General features: G+C 32.4%; 1 protein-coding gene across 1 annotated transcript in view; it reads left to right on the forward strand.

The window, feature by feature from the left end:
* The window catches only part of LOC126888839 (protein ABHD11-like), a 43,581-nt gene extending 22,057 nt beyond the window's left edge, over positions 1 to 21,524 (forward strand). The window contains exons 2-4 of the mRNA XM_050657264.1: positions 8,010 to 8,236; positions 8,305 to 8,436; positions 20,706 to 21,524. Of these exons, the coding sequence (XP_050513221.1) occupies positions 8,010 to 8,236; positions 8,305 to 8,436; positions 20,706 to 20,850 (504 nt within the window). The 3' untranslated portion in view covers positions 20,851 to 21,524. The remainder of the gene's footprint in view (positions 1 to 8,009; positions 8,237 to 8,304; positions 8,437 to 20,705) is intronic.
* The last annotated feature ends 1,678 nt before the right edge of the window (positions 21,525 to 23,202 follow it).

Consider the following 23,202-nt stretch of genomic DNA (forward strand, 5'->3'; position numbering starts at 1 on the left):
CAACAAAAAAGACACGTTTTTAGGCGGTTTTTGACAAATACTCAAAAAATAAGTATTTTATTGAAAAAAAGAGTGTTAACAAAAATATAGCAAATTAAAAATTGAAAAAAACGGTGTACGCGTGAAATCTCTAGACCCAGTAAAAACTAAGTTCTAGCTAATGAAAAAGAGGTTCATATCCGTCAAATTTCAAGGTGAATTATTTCAACGTGAAATAACCGAAAAATCATGCACTTTTTGGAGAAAAATCATTACAACTTTTTTAAAGTGTTTAAAAAAAAAGGTTTAAAGCATCAAAAGTAAGCAAGTTACGCTGAAAATAAAGTTGATTTCTTTTTTTTTTTGGTCAAAAAACTCGGGAAAGTCACCCCCTAATTAGCATCAAAAATGAAATTAATCAATTTTACTTCAATGTTGTGTTACTCTTGTATGTGTCGTTTATGTGTGTAAGTTTCATAGGTTCAAAGTGCTTATTTTTGAAGGGGCAGTAGTTAAAGGACTTGAACTAGTCAATAATAACGAGTGTATGCAAATTTAGAACAGCCATATCTTAAGAAATTTTTGCCTTCCAAAAAAAAGCAAAAAATCCAAAATATTTGTAACAGCAAAAACTAATTTTTTTTACTCTGTGATTTTTGGTCACATTAATAAATTTTAAGTTATTTAGAAAAAAACATTTTTTTAAATTAAAAGTTAAAACAGATTTACTTTAAAACCATTTTTTTTAATAAGCTCTTTGAACCGATGATACTTACAAATCATATAAATAATACATGAGCAAAGTAACTTATGAAGCGGTAATAATTAATTTTATTTAAGATGCTAATTGGGGGTTGACTTTCGAGTTTTTAGAACCAAAAAAAGAGATTAACTTTATTTTCAGAGTAACTTGCTTACTTTTGATGCTATAAACATTTTTTAAAAACAGATAGGTATACATATTTTTTTAAATACTTTAAAAAATGATTTTTCTCCAAAAAGTGCATGATTTTTTTATTATTCCACGTTGAAATAATTCACTTTGAAATTTGACGGATATGAACCTATTTTTCATTAGCTAGAACTTTGTTTATACTGGGTCTACAGATTTCATGCATACGTCATTTTTTTCAATTTTTAATTTTCTATATTTTTGTTAAAACCCATTTTTTCAATAAAACACTTATTTTTTGAGTTATTTGTCAAAAACCGCCTAAAAACGTGTTTTTTTGTTGTTGAAAAATTAAGGTATTTACTCGAAAATAACTCGAAAGGTATTAACTTGGTGAAAAAATGCTATAGAACGAAAAGTGCTTAGAATTAGACGTTTTATCCATTTCCGAACTTATTTTGAACATATATTTTTTCACCCTTCATAAGGGATGAAACTCACCCCCAGGACAAAAGCACATACAGGCCCAATATCATTTTTATTCTTTAACATGTTATCTATGTGTTTGCCAAATTTCATGTCAATCCAAGCGGTGCTTTAAAATTTAAAGCAAAAACCGTGATACAATGTATTATAAGTTGCTAGCCGTTGCTAAGGGCAACCGACACAATAAATCATAGTCATAACGAAAAATAAATCTACATTACGCTTTAAAAATAATTTTTAATAATTAAATGTAATTTTCGGTTAAAATAATTTTTATTTTAAAATAATATAAGTCTTTCTTTAGTCAATGACTGCGAAATAATTTCTTAATTGTTATAAATAAAGTCACTACGATTTAAGAAAACAAAAACAATTATCTCGACTTCAGTTGGTCGTAGAAAATTTTTATTTAGTTTTGAATCTTTATTTTGTCTTCAGCAACAATAACCTGCAAGTGAAAAACTCATAGGATGTATAGGGGCGGCTTCAGTTCTAAATGTTTATAACGAAATGTGCCCCCTTATTTTCAAACCCGAAATAATGGGTTGAAAAATGTTATACGCATATATTTACATCAGAATATGAAAATATAAGTCTTTAAAAGGAGAGTGGATCTTGGATTAACTCTGTACGATTTTTTTTCAAAAAGTTATAGCCTTGGACATTTGACCTCTTGGGATAAACAAATTATAATATCTAAACAACAAGTTCACCAATCGGGCACTACAAATTTTTTTATGTTTAGTATTAAACGATCTTCATTTTAAAGCCTTAAAAAATACATAAAAGTTATTTTTACAATAAATAAGGCAATTGCAAAAAACGGCCATTTTGGACCTTTCACAGGCTGTTTTGCAATAACGTATTAACGAAATTAAACATGCCGTAGCTCAAATTGTAGGTTTTTTAATTTACTACAATTTTCTATTTAAAAGTTTTTCTCTAAAATGAATATCCTAGGCTGCAAAATTAAAAATCTTTAAAAATTGTAAATTTAACAAATGAAAATCGTCATAAATAAAAAACCGCACAAAATTTTTGGTTACATTTTAGTATAAGTTATTCCTGGCATCGTCCTTTACAACACCTAATAGGTTTCAAAAATTCCTGAATTATATCACGTTTTTTCACCCACAGCCTGGGGTATAACGCTGTTTAGTATATAAGCGCGCTCTTATTAGAATTAGTTTAGTAGTTTATATATAAGATAAATTCAGTCTGTAAAATTGTATTAATAAATTCGTATAAACGAACCGATCGTTTATTGTTACGTACGTAGGTACGTAGATTTTTTTACTTTTCAGATCTAAACTTTCCTAATGGTAGGGGAGCCCAAGCGGGGATTTTTGCAGTTACTCGAGCGCGTCAGATTATCATATGGGGAGAAACCTGGTACCCTGCAGATGTACCTCTACCATATATTGGCTCTTAACACAGGGGAGTTCGTTAAGGGGGGCCCGAAATAAAAAATCTATCCTTAAAAAACTCGAAATTGTCAGATTAAGATAAGGTAAATTAAGTACATGCAAAAAAGTGTATATTTTAAAAATCTGACGATTTGGGCGGGGCGTAAGGAAATGGGTGAGTCCCAAAATTTCACAAGAAAAAAGCGAATATTTCGCGAAATGAATGACAGATCGAAAAACTAAAAAATATGTGCTCAATATTTTTTAAAAATCTATCGAATGATACCAAACACGACTTTCCCACGGGAGGGGTGGGGGGTAAATTTAATATTTTAAATACGAATCCCGCGATATTTCGCGAAAGGAACATCAGATCGAAAAACTGTAAAATATACTTGTTCAATATTTTTTAAAAATCTATCGAATGGCACCAAACACGACCCCCCGCGGAGGTGGGGTGGGGGGTTACTTTAAAATCTTAAATAGGGCCCTTATTTTTTATTGCCGATTTGGATTCCTTACGTAAAAATAAGTAACTTTTATTCGAAACAATTTTTAGAATTATGGATAGATGGCGTTATAATCGGAAAAAACGATTGTTGAAAATGGAAAATTAAATTAAAAAATGGCAAGCGCCCACTAAAATGGAAAACTTTACTTAACTGTTTTTGGTTTTTGGACCTATTCTTCACAACCCAATAGGTCACCAAAGCGCTCGAGTGACTGCACATTTAGCATACTTTGCTCCCCTACCATAATATATTCATTCCTAATTTACTTGACTCATGCATTTAAACATTCTCGTTTCCCACACATAGATATATTTGTTGTTAATTTTCTTGTCAACCTTCCAACTATCAGTGCTGCAATAGCTACGGCAGTTTTATAGTATTTGCTTTCTAGTTGCATTGAGATAGTTCTGTCGTATTTCGTATTTTACCCCACTCGCCTCCTTCCATTTCATCTCCTCCACCTTACTGTATACTGCATGTATTATGAAATTATTGTAGTTTATGTTTCTTTCTATAAAAAACGTAATACTATTTGGTAAATTGCTGATGTAATAGTGCAGCATTCTTCAAAAGATAAACAGTGGCGTAACAAACTCCGTCGGGCCCCCCTCGCAGAATTGGAAATGGGGCCCGCTATAAAAAAATTACTAAATGTGACTTGTGTAACAAAAACTTATGTGTTACAGAGTATAGCCCAGTAAATGAACGTGAAATAGGGCGATACCGTGTAATTTTGAGTGACCACGCCAAAGTGGTTAAGTCAATATTTTTCGAGTTATTTGCGAGTGAAAATGTTTATTGTTCAACAAAAAAAAAACACGTTTTCAGGCGGTTTTTCGCAAATAACTCAAAAAGTAAGCATTTGATCGAAAATAAAGTGTTTAAAAAAGCTTTATTTTCATTTTTTTCATAAAAGTTTCTAATATCAAAACTAAGCGAGTTAAGCTCAAAATAAAGTTGACCCCTTTTCTTGGTAAACAAAAATTTGTGAAAATCTCCCCATATTTAGCACCCCAAATGAAACTAATCATTACCGCTTTACAAATTACTTAACTTTTTATTATATGACCTGTAAGTTTCACCGGTTCAAAGTGCTTATTTTTGAAAGGATTATAGTTGAAAGGGCTTGAACGAGTCACTAATCACGAGTGTATGCAAATTTTAAACAGACATATCTTAATCAATTTTTGTCTTACATAAAACCAAAATATTTATACAAGCAAAACCTCCATTTCTTTACTCTTTGAGATTTTTCGTATCACTAATACTGTAAGGTTTTTTTACTATAAAACCAAATTTTTTTCATAAATAAGAACTTTTAACCGGTCAAACTTACAGATCATATTTATAAACAATACATATTTTTGTATATATACAGTAAGAGCCACTTACAGATACAGCTGATTTAATTTTGAAGTTTATAGTTGTAAAAATGCTACTTTAAGGCACTGCAGTTCGTATTGACCGTATATGCAATTTTGATGTAACGTCAAAAAAATATAAAATTGGAATGTCAGTCAAGTTCAAGTAAAAGTTTTTGTAGATATTGTCCTGTAATTACGTTTGTAGAAAAAATATTGTATAATATGCGTGTTAAAAAGTACATTTTTAAGGCACTCATGTGAATTTCAGAACTCGCTTTCGCTCATTCTGCAAACTTTCACATGTGTGCCTTAAACGTGTACTTTTAACACTTATATCATAAATAACTATTTAGTCCAGAAAGCCACTGCGCATCCGCTAGGAAAAATATGCTAATTCGGATTTTTTGCACAATCTTACTCAAAAAGGACTCCTTTTAACAAATTTGCATGTTGCCAGGATCAAAAGGTAGTCAAAAATTTTTTAAACGTTTTTTTTTTTGTTTTTTTCCTAAAATTATTTTTTTTGCATGGAACAAAGTTTTTTAGGTTTTTTGGATCATTCCAAACAGAAAAGGTCTTTAGTGACTTTTCTCTAAAAATGATAGTTTTTGACATATAAGCGATTAAAAATTGAAAAATTGCGAAATCGGCCATTTTTAACCCTCAAAAACTATGTGAAAAACTGAAAACTTGAATGTTGCCAAAGTAGGCAGATATTCTTTAAACATCGATTGATGAAATCCCGAAGAGTTTTTTGCAATATAATATTCAAAACTCCTTTGTTTTTAATTTCTAATCACGCGTGCGCGACACTATTTTCCACTGTTGCATGTGTATACAGTATGGTGCAAATGAAAGGAATAAATTCGTTATTTCGTAAACCGGCTACTCTAAGCAAAAAACCCGAAACAGGTCGATTTTTATTTTTAAGTTATGATATTGTGGCATGTTTGGTATACTAGTGACGTCATCCGTCTGGGAGTGATGACGTAATAGATTATTTTTTTAAATGAGAATAGGGGTCGTGTGGTTCATTTGAAAGGTTCTTCAATTCTCTATTCAGTAATGTAAATATTTACATAATTATTTATACAGGGTGTCCAAAAATTTTTTTATTAAATTAAATTATTTGACAAAAAAGAAGTAGAAGGACACCCTGTATAATTAATTATATAAATGTTTATATTACTGAATAGAGAATTGAAGAACCTTTCAAATGAGCTAGCACACGACCCCTATTCTCATTTAAAAAAATCATCGATTACGTCATCACGCCCAGATGGATGACGTCACTAGTATACCATATATGCCATAATATCGTAACTTAAAAATACAAATCGACCTGTGTCGGGATTTTTCCTTAAAGTCGCCAGTTTATGAAATAACTAATTTATTCCTTTCATTTGCACCATACTGTGGGTGGAAAATAGTGTCGCGCACGCTTGATTATCAATTAAAAAACAAAGGAGTTTTGAATATTATATTGCAAAAAACTCTTCGGGATTTCATTAATCGATGTTTAAAGAATATCTACCTACCTTGGCAACATTCAAATTTTCAGTTTTTCACATAGTTTTTGAGGGTTAAAAATGGCCGATTTCGCAATTTTTCAATTTTTAATCGCTTATATGCCAAAAACTAATATTTTTAGAGAAAAGTCACTAAAGACCTTTTCTGTTTGGAATGATCCAAAAAACCCAAAAAAAACTTTGTTCCACGCAAAAAAAAATAATTTTAGGAAAAAAAACAAAAAAAAAAACGTTTAAAAAATTGTTGACCACCTTTTGGTCCTGGCAACATGCAAATTTGTTAAAAGGAGTCCTTTTTGAGTAAGATTGTGCAAAAAATCCAAATTAGAATATTTTTCCTAGCGGATGCGCAGTGGCTTTCTGGACTAATTAAAACAGAGTAATAATACTATTAACTAATGTATTTTTTTGTATCAAAAAACAATTATTTTGAATAGTTTCTTGACAGTAACATGACAGGGATGAAAGTCACATCTGAGAACGGACCGGATTAGCCCATAAGCATAGCAATTAAGTAGGTACATACCCATGTGTCTAGTACGGTGACTCTTACTGTATGTATAAAGTAACTGGTAAAGTGCTAACGATTATTTTTATTTAGGGTGCTAAGTAGGGGGAGATTTTCACGATTTTTTTTACCAAAAAAGGGGGTCAACTTTATTTTGAAAAATAAAACAAAAGCATCTCTTTAAACATTTAAAAAAGTTTTAATGCGTTTCCCCGAAAAGTTTTCAAAACCAAATTTCTCGTTATTTCACGTTGAAATATTCAATTAGGAATTGGACGAATAAGAACAATTTTTCATGAGCTACAACTTTGTTTTTACTGTGTCGCTTGTCTTCATGAATACACCATTTTTTTTTGTTTTTTTGTGAGCTACATTTTTACTAAAAATATTTTTTCGATAATATTTAATTCGATGAAATACTTATTTTTTCAGTTATTTACGAAAAACCGCCTGAAAACGTGGTTTTTTTGTTGAAAAATAAACAATTTCACTGGCAAATAACTCGAAAAGTATTGACTTAGATAAAGAAACTCTATAGAACAAAAGTTGCTTATAATTAGTCAATTTGTTTGTCACCCCCTCGAGACTTTTACCCTCCCCCCCCCAAGTAAATGCAATCAACGGCACAAGTCCAACATTGAAGTGGAGGGTAAGTAGAACCTAAATGCAAATTGTCAAGCAAATCCATCGTCACATTCGTCACGCTGATAATTATACTACAAAACGCGGTCCTTTACTGGGCTACTAGTAAGTGTATCCATGCACTGTTTACGACAACTTACATTTTTTATCTTTATTGGTATATAATAAAATATAACAAAAATTAATAAATGATTACATGATTACATAGTATTATTCTGAGATGAACAACTTCCTTCGTGCACTACTATCAGCGAATATATCTACAATTTTATTAATACATAATATTAATAACTGTCTGATGGGCAATTTAATTTTCAATACTACACTGCTTAAAAACGTTGCGTATGTATGTGTAAAATAATATAACAATATCGCATTTTTACATATTATATTAGACGACAAGATGGGGCCCTTGACATATTGCGGCCCCCCTGCATGCTTCATGCTGCGGGGGCCTCTGTTACGCCGCTGAAGATAAATTATCTATGAGAAAATCGCGCCTAAATGGAGTGTAATCTTTTTCTTCCTTCATCTTATTTATGTTGGATAAGTTACTTATTTCGATCAATACACTACTTAAAAGTTGTTAATATTGCTGCTCTTTTAGGTACGTTTAGGTAAGGTACGTTTTAGTAATTTAGGTACGTTTTATATTATGTTCTAATCATTTACATATGTTTAATTTCTTCAGCCCAATCTGGTAGAGAAATTAATTGTAGAAGACACTTCTCCAATTTCTGGAATGCAGATGGATAACTTTTTACATGTTATTGATACGCTTATGAACGTCAAAATACCTACAAATGTCTCCCTCTCTGAAGCAAAAAAACACGTAGACACACAATTAAATTCAAAAATTACTTGTATGCTTGTAAGAAATTTTCTCCTGTCAAACCTTATCAAAAAAGAGGATGGAAGGTGAATAATATGAGGGTAGATATATATTTTTAACAGATGATGGGTATATTAAGAGGTTTTTGTTTTAGCATTAATTGGAAACTAAATTTGCCTGTTCTAAAAAAGGATTTAAAATATATGTGGGAATTTCCCCTCGATGATACAATGAAGTATGAAGGACCTACTCTTTTTGTCGGTGGAGAGAAATCGAGCTTTCTACCGTGAGTATATTATATTACAAATGATTTTTTCGTTTCCGGGTTTGACTACACGTTAAATAATTCGGGTTTTGAGAAAAACCATTGTTTTGACAACGTTTCGGTAAGGTCCCACTTGCCATTGTCAAGTCAGCCAGTCTTGCTGGTCTTCTTCTTAGGGTGCCTGTCCGTTCCGAACGTTGGCGATCACTCTGGCTATGATAATTTTGTTGGTTGCTAGACGGAGTAGTTGTGTTGAGGTCTTTCTATACCATGTTCTTACGTTAGCAAACCAGGATATTCTTCTTCGTCCTGGGGCCCTCTTTTCTTCAATTTTACCTTGCAAAATGCATTGGAATAGCTCATATCTGCCTTGATTTCTCATTATTTGTCCCAAGTAGGTACTGCAGCTTACATCCCTTCACGATGTTGAGCGAATCTGAGGTTGTGTTTATCTCCCATAGAACTTTTTCATTGGTGACTTTGTCTGTCCATGGTATCTTCAGGATCCTTTTGTACAACCATAGCTCAAAAGCTTGAAGTTTTGATAGGGTTTCCGCCTTCAATATCCACGTTTTTACTACGTATCTACCACGTCTTGCTGGTGCTTGAAATAAACTGACTCTCCCGGTCAACGCTGTTCGCTTTTCCTTGGCAGTGCTTCTTGTGATTGGCCCTGAACGTTTATAGGTAGGAGTGGTCCTACTCGTTGGTCGTGTTGCCTGATTTATTTTTGTATTCTTCAATACTCTTTTCCATTTTATTGGAAGTCACTGAGCATCATATCTATGGTTTAAACTGTTGGGAGTTTCTTCTATTTCTATCGATTCTCTGAGTTCACGTTTTCTTTTAATTTCCATTTTAGCTAGTTGTTTTCTAGCTTCCAATCGTTTGCCCAATTGTTTATCTTACGTCCTTTATTTGGCACATGTTGTGAAAGGGCAACGTTTTTCTCTCCTTTCGATGTTCTTCTCACCTAACATGGATTCTACTACCGGGTGTCCACTTATATTTTCCCCCATTTTAACTGCCTATAACTTCTAAACGGCTTAAGATAGAAATATGCGATTTTCGATGAAATGTTTTATTTTAGTAAAAGTTTTATCTGAATGGATTGAATTTTTTATATCGCTTTCAAATACGAATAGAAAAATGGCGGATATTTGAAAAAAAAACCTTGTTGACTTTTTTTTAATGGAACACCCAGTATATTTTTTGTAAATTGAAAGAAAGATCATTCACCTATCCAGCGATATAAAGTTTTTCAAAATCGGTTGTCAAATCACTGAGTAATTAATTTTTAAAATGAGCGGTGCAACGTGGATATCACATACCTAAATAACATAACTAAGCAAAATGATATTATTCCACATTGCATCTTTCATTTTAAAAATTATTTGCTCAGTCATTTGACAAATGATTTTAAAAAATTTAATATCGCTGGATAGGTAAATGACCGTTTTTCCAAGCTACAAAAAAATATGCTAGGTGTTTCAATAAAAAAAGTCAACAACGTTTTTTTTCCAAAATTCCGCCATTTTTTATTTAAAAGCGACATAAAAAATGGCCATTTACCTAAAAACTTAAAAAAACGGTCATTTCTCTATCCAACGATATAATTTTTTTTAAAATCGGTGGTCAAATGACTGAGCAATTAATTTTTAAAATGAGAGATGCAATGTGGAAATCACATAACATAATATCAATTTGCTTAGTTATGTTATTTAGGTATGTGATATCCACGTTGCACCGCTCATTTTAAAAATTAATTACTCAGTGATTTGACAACCGATTTTGAAAAACTTTATATCGCTGGATAGGTGAATGACCTTTCTTTCAATTTACAAAAAATATACTGGGTGTTCTATTAAAAAAAAGTCAACAACGTTTTTTTCAAAAATCCGCCATTTTTCTTTTCGTATTTTAAAGCGATATAAAAAATTCAGTCCATTCAGACAAAACTTTTACTAAAATAAAACATTTCAGCGACAACCGCATATTTCTATCTTGAGCCGTTTAGAAGTTATAGGCAGTTAAAATGGGGGAAAATATAAGTGGACACCCGGTATTAGTCTGACCGATGTATGATTTGTCACAATCCCCACATGGAATATTGTATACGTATTGATTTTATATCTATATTTTTGTTGTTTCGAATGGTAAAATAGTTCAGTATTTTCTGTCAGTACTAAATATCCTCTCCATTTTGTGTTTTCTTAGCACTCTCCCTATTTTCCCTTTTTATGTACCCTTTACATAATATGGTAGAAGATTTCTAAAAAGGTTTTTCGTCTCTTTTAGGTTATTAACTCCTCTTTAAGCATTCTGGACTTTTTCGATAGTAGGTACCTATATGTTAAGAAACCACTCTTTCTTAACGCTGTTTTCATATTACTCATTTCTTCCTTTTTATGTTCTTATACGCTCTGAGCTTCGCTGGTGTCGCTCCTAGCGGTTACTAATTCAACTTTTACCGGTAATTTTTAAATTTATTATTTAATTGTTATCGCTTAATATTTACAACGCAAAAAAGTAATTAAATTGTAATCGATTTTTTTAAGATTTTTCTAATCATTTTGACGTTCTATTGATAAAATATCAATTTCTTACTTCGGATACTTTGACAATAATCGTGTAGATGGCGCTAAGATTATAATAGATTATTTATAATTAGATATTACGGAACATTAAAAAAACTTAAATTCAGTATTTAAAACGTAGGTATATTTAAGGTAAAAATATATACCACAGCTTTGACCAACTAATATTGTTTATAATTAATGTTTTTAATTTTAATTTTAAATTAATCACTTTGACATTTATGTCAAATTTCCAGTAAACGTTTACAAACTTGTCACTACTGGCGTTCGCGAATTTGTAAATATCCCCTCTACGTACGAGCTCACAGCGTATAGTCTGTCAGTCTTTCAGATTTTGTAATTAGAGTTTTAATAGGTAACTTAATGTAATTGCGCACGATGGTGACGTGAAGCAGTTTGTAGATATCTCTCGGTACGTGTGGGTTTTCGGTGTATACTGTGTGTATATATCCTATACAAGAATAAAAAAAACCGCTAAACGCCGTAAAAATGAGTGGCGCATACAATATTCCAGCTACAAAAGATCTGACATGAATATTACGTGGCGCGAAAATATATTTTCATTTTGATGCAAAACAAAATTCTAATTTTATTTTAAAAGATCTTTTCATATTTGCTAAATTTGAAGTAAACGCGCCACAAAAGAGTAACTTTGATACAGTTTGAATTTTGAAACTCTTTTGTGGCGCGTTTACTTCAAATTTAGCAAATATTATGGAAAATCTTTTAAAATAAAACTAGAATTTTGTTTTGCATCAAAAAGAAAATACATTTTCGCGCCACGTAATATTCATATCAGATCTTTTGTAGCTGGAATATTGTATGTGCCACTCATTTTTACGGCGTTTAGCGGTTTTTTTATTCTTGTATCAGGAGTTTTTCTAAGATATTTATAAATTAAATGTATCAAGTTGAATGCAATGTTCCTCGATTACACGGTAAGCTTTATAAATATGGTCACCTTTGTTGCATTATCTCCCAAATGATCTAGTGTCCATCGAATGTACACTAGATTTTTTCTATTCGAAATAGATTGAAAAAAAATATTGAGATGGCCGGTAAATGAACTCGAATTGCCCGTTGCCAGATCAAATTTAGCGTCGTAACCACTACAACTACATAAACCATTTCGGGAATAATCTTTAATTGGATTATACTTTTGCAGCTTAATAACTTCTAAACAGCTTAACCGATTTTGATCAATAAACATAAGTTTGAAACGTATTGACCAGTTGTATCTGATGAATCTAAGGTCAAGTATGGTAACTGAAGCTATTACAGGACTTATTGAGCTTGAGAAACCGTTTTTCCCATAGGAAATAGATTTGATCATACTTATGAAACCTATAACTTAAAAATTAGAATTTTCCCGGATATGAGGTATACACCGTTAGATTCGTCTAGAGTCCTTCTACAAATGCTCAGTTATTGGCGTAATTCGTAGGTTGAAATTTTGAGTAATTGTCGAAGAACCAAAATTTTCAAAGTTTACTTTTTCAGTTTTTCGGCTATACTGAGCCGTGTGTATGCCTGATCCTGACGGCTTAGACACCATTTGAAAGCTTAACTCAACACTATTGATTTGGTGTATTTTCTGTTCTCCTGTCTCTTCTTGAACCGAAGATATATACCCCCAAAAAATATGCCGTTTTGTACTTACTAAGTCCTATAGCTGGCTTATGGGTGGTCAAGTCACAAACTACACCGGTTCTGAATCGGTCCTGACCCGCTCTTCAAACACAGAAAAAAAATTCAAATCGGTGTAACTTTTCCACACACGTACATACATATCCACAAACATTTTCCATTTTTTAAATAAAAATTGAGTCATACTTCTGAGCTCGGTAACTTTTGAATGGTATAACCGATTTTCAAAATTAGACATGCGTTGGAAAGGTAATGATCATTACTATTAGAAGCCGCAAAGGTCGGACTTAAATTTTTGAAGCTTTTGGGGACGAGAACGAAAAACAGACCCTAAATATGAAGGGCCGTAAAATCCACACCCTTGGACCAAAATGGATGGTTGACATAATGAATGGGTTGGGGGTATGGGAGTTGGCCCAATTTTTAATTCAGTCAGATTTAGAAAATCGAAAATTTCGTGTATATATAGTGTCGCGTGTAGGGGGTGGGTGTGCGCCACTGGCGAGAACTACCGTTCTCTGGTAATGAACGTCTTCCTTCTTTATTATTAACACATCTAAAAGTGGCAGTTGTTCGTTTTCTTCCAGTTTCATAATAAACTGAATTTTATGATGGATATTATTTTTCTAAAAATATCTTTAGTGTGGTGTCCACATCCAAGAATATTAAACAATTTAGACGGCATGAAACCTTTATTCATTATACTTAATGAACATATGCTAATATCTGAATTCAGGGTTGCCAGATGAAGTGAAGCAAAAATCGTGAAACTCGACTACTGAAAATCGTGTAAAATCGTGTAAAGTCGGGAAATGCTTAATAAACCGTCCTTGAGTGGTTACGGGTCTGCGCAGTAACGAAAACTGTGTTATTGCGCATAATTATTCGCTATCGCGCATGCGCGTAACCATTCAAGAACGGTTGGTGACTGGCTAATATTTATACCTTCCTAATATTTTCAGGGGATTCCCCTATATTTTACTTTAGTGTAAATGAGTACTTAACTTGAGACTCTTCCAATGATGTTTATGTTATCATTATGGTATATTACAAATTTCCGAGGATTTATCTTTCTTTGCAAAGTAATTTTTAAACAATACATGGAAGTATTAAGTGAATTTTAATAAAAATGTATTAAAAATACTACTGAAAATTTTTAATGGTAAAAATCGTAAGATTTCGTATTTGATTCGTGTAATCGTGTAAAATAGGAACAAATCGTGTAATTACACGATAATTCGTGTAATATGGCAACCCTGTCTGAATTACATATTATAGGTTATCTGTGAAGTTGGTCATAGATAGATTTGTAGAGGTGGGAAGTAACATAACTGTTACAGGTAGCATACATTACATCCCTCCACACCAAGATCCGAATATAAAAACCACATTGTCATAGTCTTAATTATAAATCTAAACGATCCGGCGGTCTGATGGTTCTTCTCAATCTTTCCTTAATATTAGGTGACTGCAACCCAACGGTTGATTCTGATGCACTGTCTTTAATTGACGAAGGAACCGCACTGATATCTTCACTCGAAAATTCGGTTTCAACACTACCGGACACTCCTTGGGTCTCACTGGTATTTTTTAAGGTTACCAAAGCTTCAGTTTCACTTAAAGGTAATGGCGAACTTATAAAAGTACTTGGAACTGAACTTAGTGGATCACATGTATCTCTATCCTTGTCATCAGAAATTTTAGATATTTCTTCATCGTAAAAATGACCACATTTAACAATTTGGTCCAAATGTCTTTTCCATTCAAGACTTGGATTATCTAAAGGCTGACATAGAAATGTTTGATGTCCTAATTTTCTAACTATTTTACTCTTTGCCCATTTAGGCTTTTGTGCATTTACCCTGTAATCCCTAACATAAAGATCTTCTCCTTCTATAAATTCTACCACCCTATTACCTTTATGGTATTTTATCTGTTGTTCTCTAGCTCTCAATGTCTTATCGTTAAATGTCAAAAAGTCAAATCTGGTTTTAATTTTACGCCCAAACATGAGATAGGCAGGAGTTTGAAATGTCACTGAATGAGGGGTAGTTCTGTAAGAAAATAAATATTTTGAAATCAACTCAGATATACTCTTGCTCGGGGAGCCTGTTAACATTTTGTTTATTGCATATTTTAGGGTTTTAACTGAGTTTTCGGCCGCTCCGTTTGTCGCTGGATGATAAGGAGCTGAAGTTTTATGAATAATGCCATTATTTTTACAAAATCGCTGAAACTCCTCTGAATTAAACTGTGGACCATTATCTGAAATAATTTGATTTGGCAACCCAAATCGGGCAAAACAGTCTCGAAGTTTACCGATGGTATGTTCTGAGTCAGTCTTTGACATCTCATATACCTCGGGCCACTTCGAGTATGCATCTGTAATAACAAGATAATTCTTCCCATGATACGGTCCTAAAAAATCAATGTGAATTCTATCAAATACATGAGCTCCTTCTTGGAACTTAATTAAAGGTGCCTTTCGTGGAGTTGTAGTATTCTTTAAACATGCTTCACAAGATTTTACAAACAATTCAATATCTCCATCTAAGCCAGGCCACCAAAAATATTGCCTTGCTACTGTCTTCATTCGAACTATTCCGCTATGAGTACTATGCAATTCCTGTAAGATTTGTTTATGAAACTTGGAAGGTACCACTACCCTATACCCCCACATAATTAAATTATTATCAATGGTAAGCTCATTAGCCCTGTTAGCATATGCTTTCAATTCATCTGGAACTGTTTTTGGCCAGCCATCTCTTACATACTTAAAAACTTTGCTCAAACCGATGTCTGACCGTATTCCTTTAATTATTTCTACAGCGGTAACTGGTAATTTATCCTCTACCAGAAAATTAAAATAATCAAACTCAACATCACTTTGTACCTCCTTAGGTATGGAAAGAGGCAAGCGTGAAAGTCCATCAGCTGTTTTATTCTCTACTCCCTTAATATGTTTAAAGGTGTAATGAAATCCACTTAAAAATAGTGCCCACCTCTGCAGTCTCCCTGCTGCCATTTGCGGAATGCCCTTTGTCTCTCCGAATATGGCCATCAGTGGTTTGTGATCAGAACATAAAAAGAAATGCTTCCCTAATAAATATTGATAAAATTTTTGTACACCCCAATATATTGCCAAAGCCTCTTGGTGTATAACGGAATACTTAGCTTCATGTTTGCTTAACACTCTTGAAGCAAAACTGATTGGCTTCTCTGACCCATCTGGATACACATGCATTAAAACAGCACCTAAGCCCACGCTGGAAGCATCACAAACCAATTTTAAGTCCATCTGTGGATCATAGTGTGCAAGGCCCGCACCTGAAGAAATTTCCCTCTTAGCCTTTAAAAATGCATTCTCACACTCTGACGTCCACTTAAAACGTTCATCTCTTCTTAATAACCTATACAATGGCTCCAGTACTGTTGATAAGTTGGCCACAAAACGACCATAATAATTGATCATCCCGACATATGCCCTAACTTCAGAGATATTTTGGGGTCTGGGGCACTCAATAATGGCTTTAATTTTTCCTGGATCTTTATGTAACCCTTCCTTATCAATAATATGCCCCAGATACCTTATTTCAGGCCGGAAAAACATGCACTTATCTAAATTTAATTTAAAGCCTGCCTTCTGAAGTCTATTAAAGACATTTTTCCAAATTTTTTAGATGCTCCTCTCTATTAGGACCTGTTACCACAATATCATCTAAGAAATTAATAACATTTGGAATACCTAACAAAACTTTTTCTACAATTTTTTGAAAAATGCTACAGGTCGGTCTTGTACCATATGGTAGCCTGTTTACCTGATAAATACCTCTGTGTGTGCTCCAACTTAAAAGTTTTTTTGTCTCCTTCGTTAGCTCCAATTGGTTGTAAGCATTTTTGAAATCAAGTTTTGTAAAAAGGTGCCCACCCTGGAGGGCTGCAAATAACTCCTCCACTCTTGGCAATGGATGCTTGACATCAATTAGAAATTTATTTACGGTTATTTTGTAGTCAGCACATACACGGATTTTGCCTGTCTCCTTGACAATGGGAACCAGTGGGGTGCCCCATTCAGCATTTTCAATCAAGGTAATGACACCCTTACTTTCAAGTTCATCTAATTCTGCATTAACATCCCTTTTAAAAGCAAAAGGTAATGGCCTTGGTTTGCAAAATATAGGTTTTGCATTGGGTTCCATTTTTAAGTCAACCTTTTCAAACCTATAATGCCCTAATTCATTACTAAAGAGAGAACTATATTTTTTTACTAACCTTGCTATCTCTGCATCCTGATCTATTTTATTTATATTAATGTTAGGAACTCCCGGTAATTTAATCTCGAAATTAAATGTCTTCATTAAATCTCTACCAATTAAGGCTGTTGTTCCATTTTTTATTATAATTAACCTACAGTTATCTACCCTAACATTATTATATTGAATAGTTACGAAAATCTCACCTAAAGGTGTAATAATACTTCCATCAAATGATCTGAGTCTAACTTTAGTTGGAAGTAATGCACTGGTTTTGAAATATCTGATATAAATATTTTCAGGAAGGACAGAGATACCTGCGCCTGAATCCAGTTCCATTAAAATAGTACAATCATTAATTAACATATTTGCCTTGTGTGGTTTTATAAAACCATTATTAACATTATCAAAAGAGGTATGGTACATGTTTACAAAATCAAAATCTTGTACATTTTCTGAATCAGAATTTTCACTCTCTACAGGTTCTACATAATGAGTACTTTTTCCTTTGTTTTTATTACACATTCTAGCCAGATGGCCAACCTTCCTACAGATCTTACAACTATATTTTCGGTACTTACAATTTCTAAAGTCATGTTTTATTCCTCCACACGCATTACACTTTGACTCTCCATCCAAACCTCCTGAACCTCCTTCTCGTGCTTCTCTATTTCTGCCTTGGTTAACACTGGTGCTTGATATCTTATTTACTGGAACTGAAGTGTTGGCTTCTACTGCTGCAGCTTCTTTTCTCAACGCCAACTCATATAGATGTTCTAAGGTTTTTGTATGATCCTCCTCACATAAGCGATCCAGGACTGGTCCCTTTCTCACACCACAAACGAATTTGTCTTTTAAAACATCGTTTAATGTAGTCCCAAACTTGCAATCTATTGCTTTATTTTTAATTCTTACGTAAAAGTCTGCCACGGACTCCTTTTCAGCTTGTCTCAAAGAATAAAATTCTATTCGTTCCTTAAAAACAGAAACTTTTTTAGTGAATTGCTTTTGTAGAAGAATACATAGTTCATCGAAAGTCTTATTCTTAGTGTTTTTTATTTTTATTTTATTTTTTATTCTTAGGTAAAACTGGGTCACACAATCCTTTTAATATCTCATAGGCCTTATCACCAATTATTGTCAATAATACTGGAACCATTCTATCATTCTCTACATAATTTGCAATAAAATATTGCTCTAACCTCTCCTGGTATATATTCCAATCAGTACCTATCCGGTACTATTGTAGGCTGCCTATTGCGCCCCTTAGAACACTCACTTGAGTTGAAGGAAATACTGCACCTTCCATTTTGCACCTTGCAAATACTAAATTATTCAAGCGCCTTGCTTGTAAAATTGTCTACTGCTTATTTATCTTCGTCGCCATATTATGTGGTGTCCACATCAATGAACTGTCAATACGGATGGAATGGCCCTGTCCCATTCAAATAGTGAAGCGAGATTGCCACCAACATACAAGAGAGAGGTTCTAGAGAGAGACAGACAAGGTGCTGGAGAATTTGACAGGCCGTGTAATTTGAGTTGCCTATATAAATGGACCCGATTGAATCAGTATTGACAGTTCGTTGAATCATAGCCACCTTTACTTTACAAGCCATGAAGTTGAAACTTGGCAACATCTAAGCGTAGACCGGTTAATTCTGACAGTTCTCATTTATTTTTAAATGTTTTTAAATAATATTCACTGTATTTACAGAAAAACTCAAACATTTTACAATACTTCGTGCCCCAAATTATAAAGAATATTAAAAGGTATGTATTAAGATGATTTTAGTTCAATATAATATATTTTTATATACCATATTTTATAGTATAATATATTTTTATATAAACTTACGTGCATATAGAAATGCGTCCACTTAAAATTTTTGTCATTTTTGATGTCTTATATTTACTAAACCTGTTGGCCGATTCAAGTGATTTTTTTAATATGTTATAGCCTGATTCTTTAACAATACGCTGTAATAATATTGTTGCTAAGCAGTTAATTCTAAACCCCAACACTTCACATCAAACCATGCGAGAAATTGTTGTTATAGTTATTTCTAGCGATATTTGTATATAATTTAAAATAAGATATTATTTATTTAAAATAAAGTATTTTACACATATTCTTGTTATTGGTTTTTTTTGTATAATAATAATAATATATTAAAACCCAACTATAGACTCTGGTTTTCTTAATAGCATTCTGTTTTTTTATTATTTCGTTTATGTTGGATAATAAAAAAAGTTAGCAACTTTAACAACTAGATTTTTGTTCTTTATCAATTCAGGGTGTTTCTAAATAAGTGCGAAAAACTTTAAAGGGGAACAAAATGCAAAATTTTGACGCCTGTCAAAATTTTCAGTGTATTTTAAATGCAATCATTTTTTTCGAATCCTGAGAAAACTAATAAGTATTTTTGAAAAATTTAAACGCTGAATGAAAGATTACTTTATTATCGAGGGCCAAAAGTCCCTTAGAATTAATGAAAAGTTGTTTTTGAATAACATATTTGAAACTAAAAATCACACTAAATTTTCTTAATTGTTCGCCCCTGTAACTTATTAAAATAAACATAGAAGTTTTCAGGGACTTTCGGCCCTCGGTCCTACCGTTATCTTTCATTCTGCGTTTAAATTTTTGAAAAATACTCATTAGTTTTCTTAGGATTCGAAAAAAATTAATCCCATGTATATTCTTGTTATTAGTTTTTTTTTGTATAATAAACGTTACTTACAAGGAAGTACTTTTAATTTTATTTTGTACAAACTTCTAATTAATAATATTTTCTTGTTCGACTCAAAAAATACTATAAATTTTACCAGAATTTCTACTTTAAAATTGTGTTTTCAAAAGCGGTAGTCCGAAAGTCGGACTACGCACGTCATCAATTGCGATGTTGCCTTTTTCTCTTCATGGCTTGTTAAGTAAAGGTGGCTATGGTTGAATGGACCTCATATTTTAATTTTCAGGGCTGATTGGTAGTACATATTTCAAAATTTAAATACTTTTTTGTATTTACAGAGTAAATAGAGAACAGAGTACCATACTTGGTGTTTAAATCAGTTTAAATACTTTTCAGAATTGTTATTTGTATTTATCAAAACAAATACCTACTTTCCTAAAGTATTTGGGAGTTAAATAATTTTAAAACTATTTAAATACTAAATTAGTGACTGTTTTATATAAAGTGAAGAAGTAGTCCTTGATTATGTTTTTATGTTACTTTTATATTTCCCCGATTTAAGTTGATATAGGCAACTCAAATTACACGGCCTGTCAAAGTTTCCAGCACCTTGTCTGTCTCTCTCTAGGACCTCTCTCTTGTATCGTGGCTGCATTAATTGTCTTCCTGCCGATTCCATCCGTATTGACAGTTCATTGGTCCACATCCAAGAATATTAAACAATTTAGACGGCATGAAACCTTTATTCATTATACTTAATTACTTAATGAACATATAACATATGCTAATATCTGAATTACATATTATAGGTTATCTGTGAAGTTGGTCATAGATAGATTTGTAGAGGTGGGAAGTAACATAACTGTTACAGGTAGCATACATTACATTTAGCTTGTCTTCTCGTCTTCTCCATGTGTCCATATGAAAAAAGTATCATTCACGTACCTAAGCCAAAGTTTGGGTTTCTGTTCGGCTGTCCGCTATGGTGTTTTTTTTAACATTTTGCAGCCTAATCATAAAATCGTATTATATATTCTGATCCAGGTCAAAAGAAAAAGAGATAAATTAAAATAATAAATACACTAATATTTTTATTTTAGAAAATCAGATTTTCCGGAAATTAAAAAATATTTCCCTAAAGCAGAACTAATCTATATTAATGGTGCCAGTCATTGGTTACATCAAGAAAAACCTAGAGAGTTCTTGGATATTACTTTGGAATTTTTAAACAGACCTATTAAATAACATTGTATTATATAAAGATATATCGTTTTATAAGAAATAAAGTTATTTGAAAAATTAATGTAAAGGTATGTATTAGTGATGTAACGAATGTCATTTTTTGAACATTTGCGAATACGAATGCGAATATCTGCTACCGACATTCGCGAATGCGGATGCGAATGCGAATATTCAGTTTTTTTTAATTTGTTTCTATTTTTGTAATGTTTCCTAAATTTTTAATGAAAAGTTAATTGATATTTAGTGTAAATCAATCTGAATCTTAAGCTTTATTACATAATACCAAATAATAAAAAAAAGTGAAGGCTGATAATGTGATTAGGATCCAAGGTTAAGTTCTATCTATATATTGCCCTTCATGTGTCCAAAGTTGAAAGTAGGCCTCCCTCTAATTTTTCCACTCTCCTTGGTTCAGTGCTAATGCTATCGATCTGGTCCCTGCGTATCTTTTAAGGTCATTCGACCATCTCGTCTGTGGTCTGCCCCTTCCTCTTTTGTATTCCCAAGGTCTCCAGTGAGTTATCGCTTCATTCCACCTTCCGTCTCTTTGTCTGCTGTTGTGTCCTGCATATTTCCATTTGAGAGTACCTACCTGCATGTTTGAGGTTAAGTTACCTTTTCTTAATAAAAAAAGATGAGAAGTGCATAGATTTTGATTTTATTAAGCTAATATTATCTTAAAATTATTTTTTTCTGTTTTTCATATTCGCAAAACATTCGCACAAATTTCGCGGATGCGAATGCGAATATGCAAAAACATGCGAATATTCGCGAATGCGAATGCGAATACGAATATTCGTTACATCACTAGTATGTATATCGTTTTATTTATAAGAAATAAAGTCATTTGAAAACTCACGTTGATTTTTCTTCCAATACAATCGTTTAATATGTTTATTTATAAGAATTTAAAGTTTTACTTTAATAAAATTAAACATAACATAATATTAACATAAAACTTTTATTGAGACCAAGTTTCTGGTAACGCCATCAGGATTTCTATAATTTTCAAACCCTACGAATACTGAGGGGGTGGCAACGTCGGATTGATTAATCGGGAGTTACGTATCGTATAACGAAAACTAAAGTCGGATTTATAGTTTGACGTAGCGTAGACGTAGACGTAACGGAGACGCAGTGGAAAAGATCAACACTGAATTTTGTGTACTCGTGTTTATAAATGAACGCAAGCGTCTGACGGAACATAAGAGAAACGTAACGTAACGGAAGAGATGACCAACTTTCATCTTTTACAGTGCGTTTCTTACGTCTGGCCAATCAAAATTAAGAATTTTGTTCTGTCACCCAAAGTGGACACTCCCTCATCAATTTTGTAAAGATAAAGTTGTTTATCAACATATTCAAATTTTGTTAATTATTTGAATACAATGGATGTTAAGTTATTAATTTAATAAAAATATATCATAGAGTCATTTCAATATTTCAGATAAATATGAGTTGTTTATTAGCCTAATTCGGGGTTATATACACATATTATACGATAGGTAAATCCAATAAACATTTTAAAGACCAGAAATGAAACAAAATATTTGGAAATCCCACGGCATGCGGCACCAAGGAGCATATCTTCGTTTATTTCCTAATCCATGTAACACACAAAACAGATAAATATTATAATAAATAGTAGTATAAGTATAAATAAATAAACACAAAGTTTGTTTATTACTGTTCGCATAATTTATAGGCTATGTTGTTGAATTAGAATTAAGTCATTGTTTACTCTTTCTTCTACTCATGCGCAAAAATTCCGCTACGTCGAACTATAAATTGACATAATATTTTCTTACGTTTCCAGTCCGTTTCTTACGTCTCCGTTGCGTCTACGTCTACGCTACGTCAAACTATAAATCCAACTTAATTCGTCGAAATAGATAAGTGATAATAAACAATTGATTTAGTGAAAAGACAAAAATATATACATATAATTACTGCAGAATTAGAATAAATTACAGTAACGAGGTTTACTGATAAAACACCAAAACAAAAACAGCTGATGGTAAGAAAAGAACGTGGATTGCTTGAAAACACCGTTGCCAGATCTGTAAGTAAATACTTAAAAGTAGTAATATGTGTTAAGTTGAATTTAATTAAATAGGGGAATTGTTTTAAAATATTGCATCGATAAAGGGCACAGATTCGACGGGTGGACTGGTCTGTGGTCTTTTCCGAGGTGCATTAAAAAATAATAATAAGATAATACGGAAATTTTAATTAAAATTTTATGCTGGTGTTGGGTAATATTTAGAAAGATAATATAGGGTAATTATAATTTATTAGATATAGCGTTAAGTAGATTTGGAATAGATAATCGAACAGATTAAAAAAAAGGAAAAG

Source organism: Diabrotica virgifera, chromosome 7, assembly GCF_917563875.1.
Source record: "Diabrotica virgifera virgifera chromosome 7, PGI_DIABVI_V3a".
Lineage (NCBI taxonomy): Eukaryota > Metazoa > Arthropoda > Insecta > Coleoptera > Chrysomelidae > Diabrotica > Diabrotica virgifera.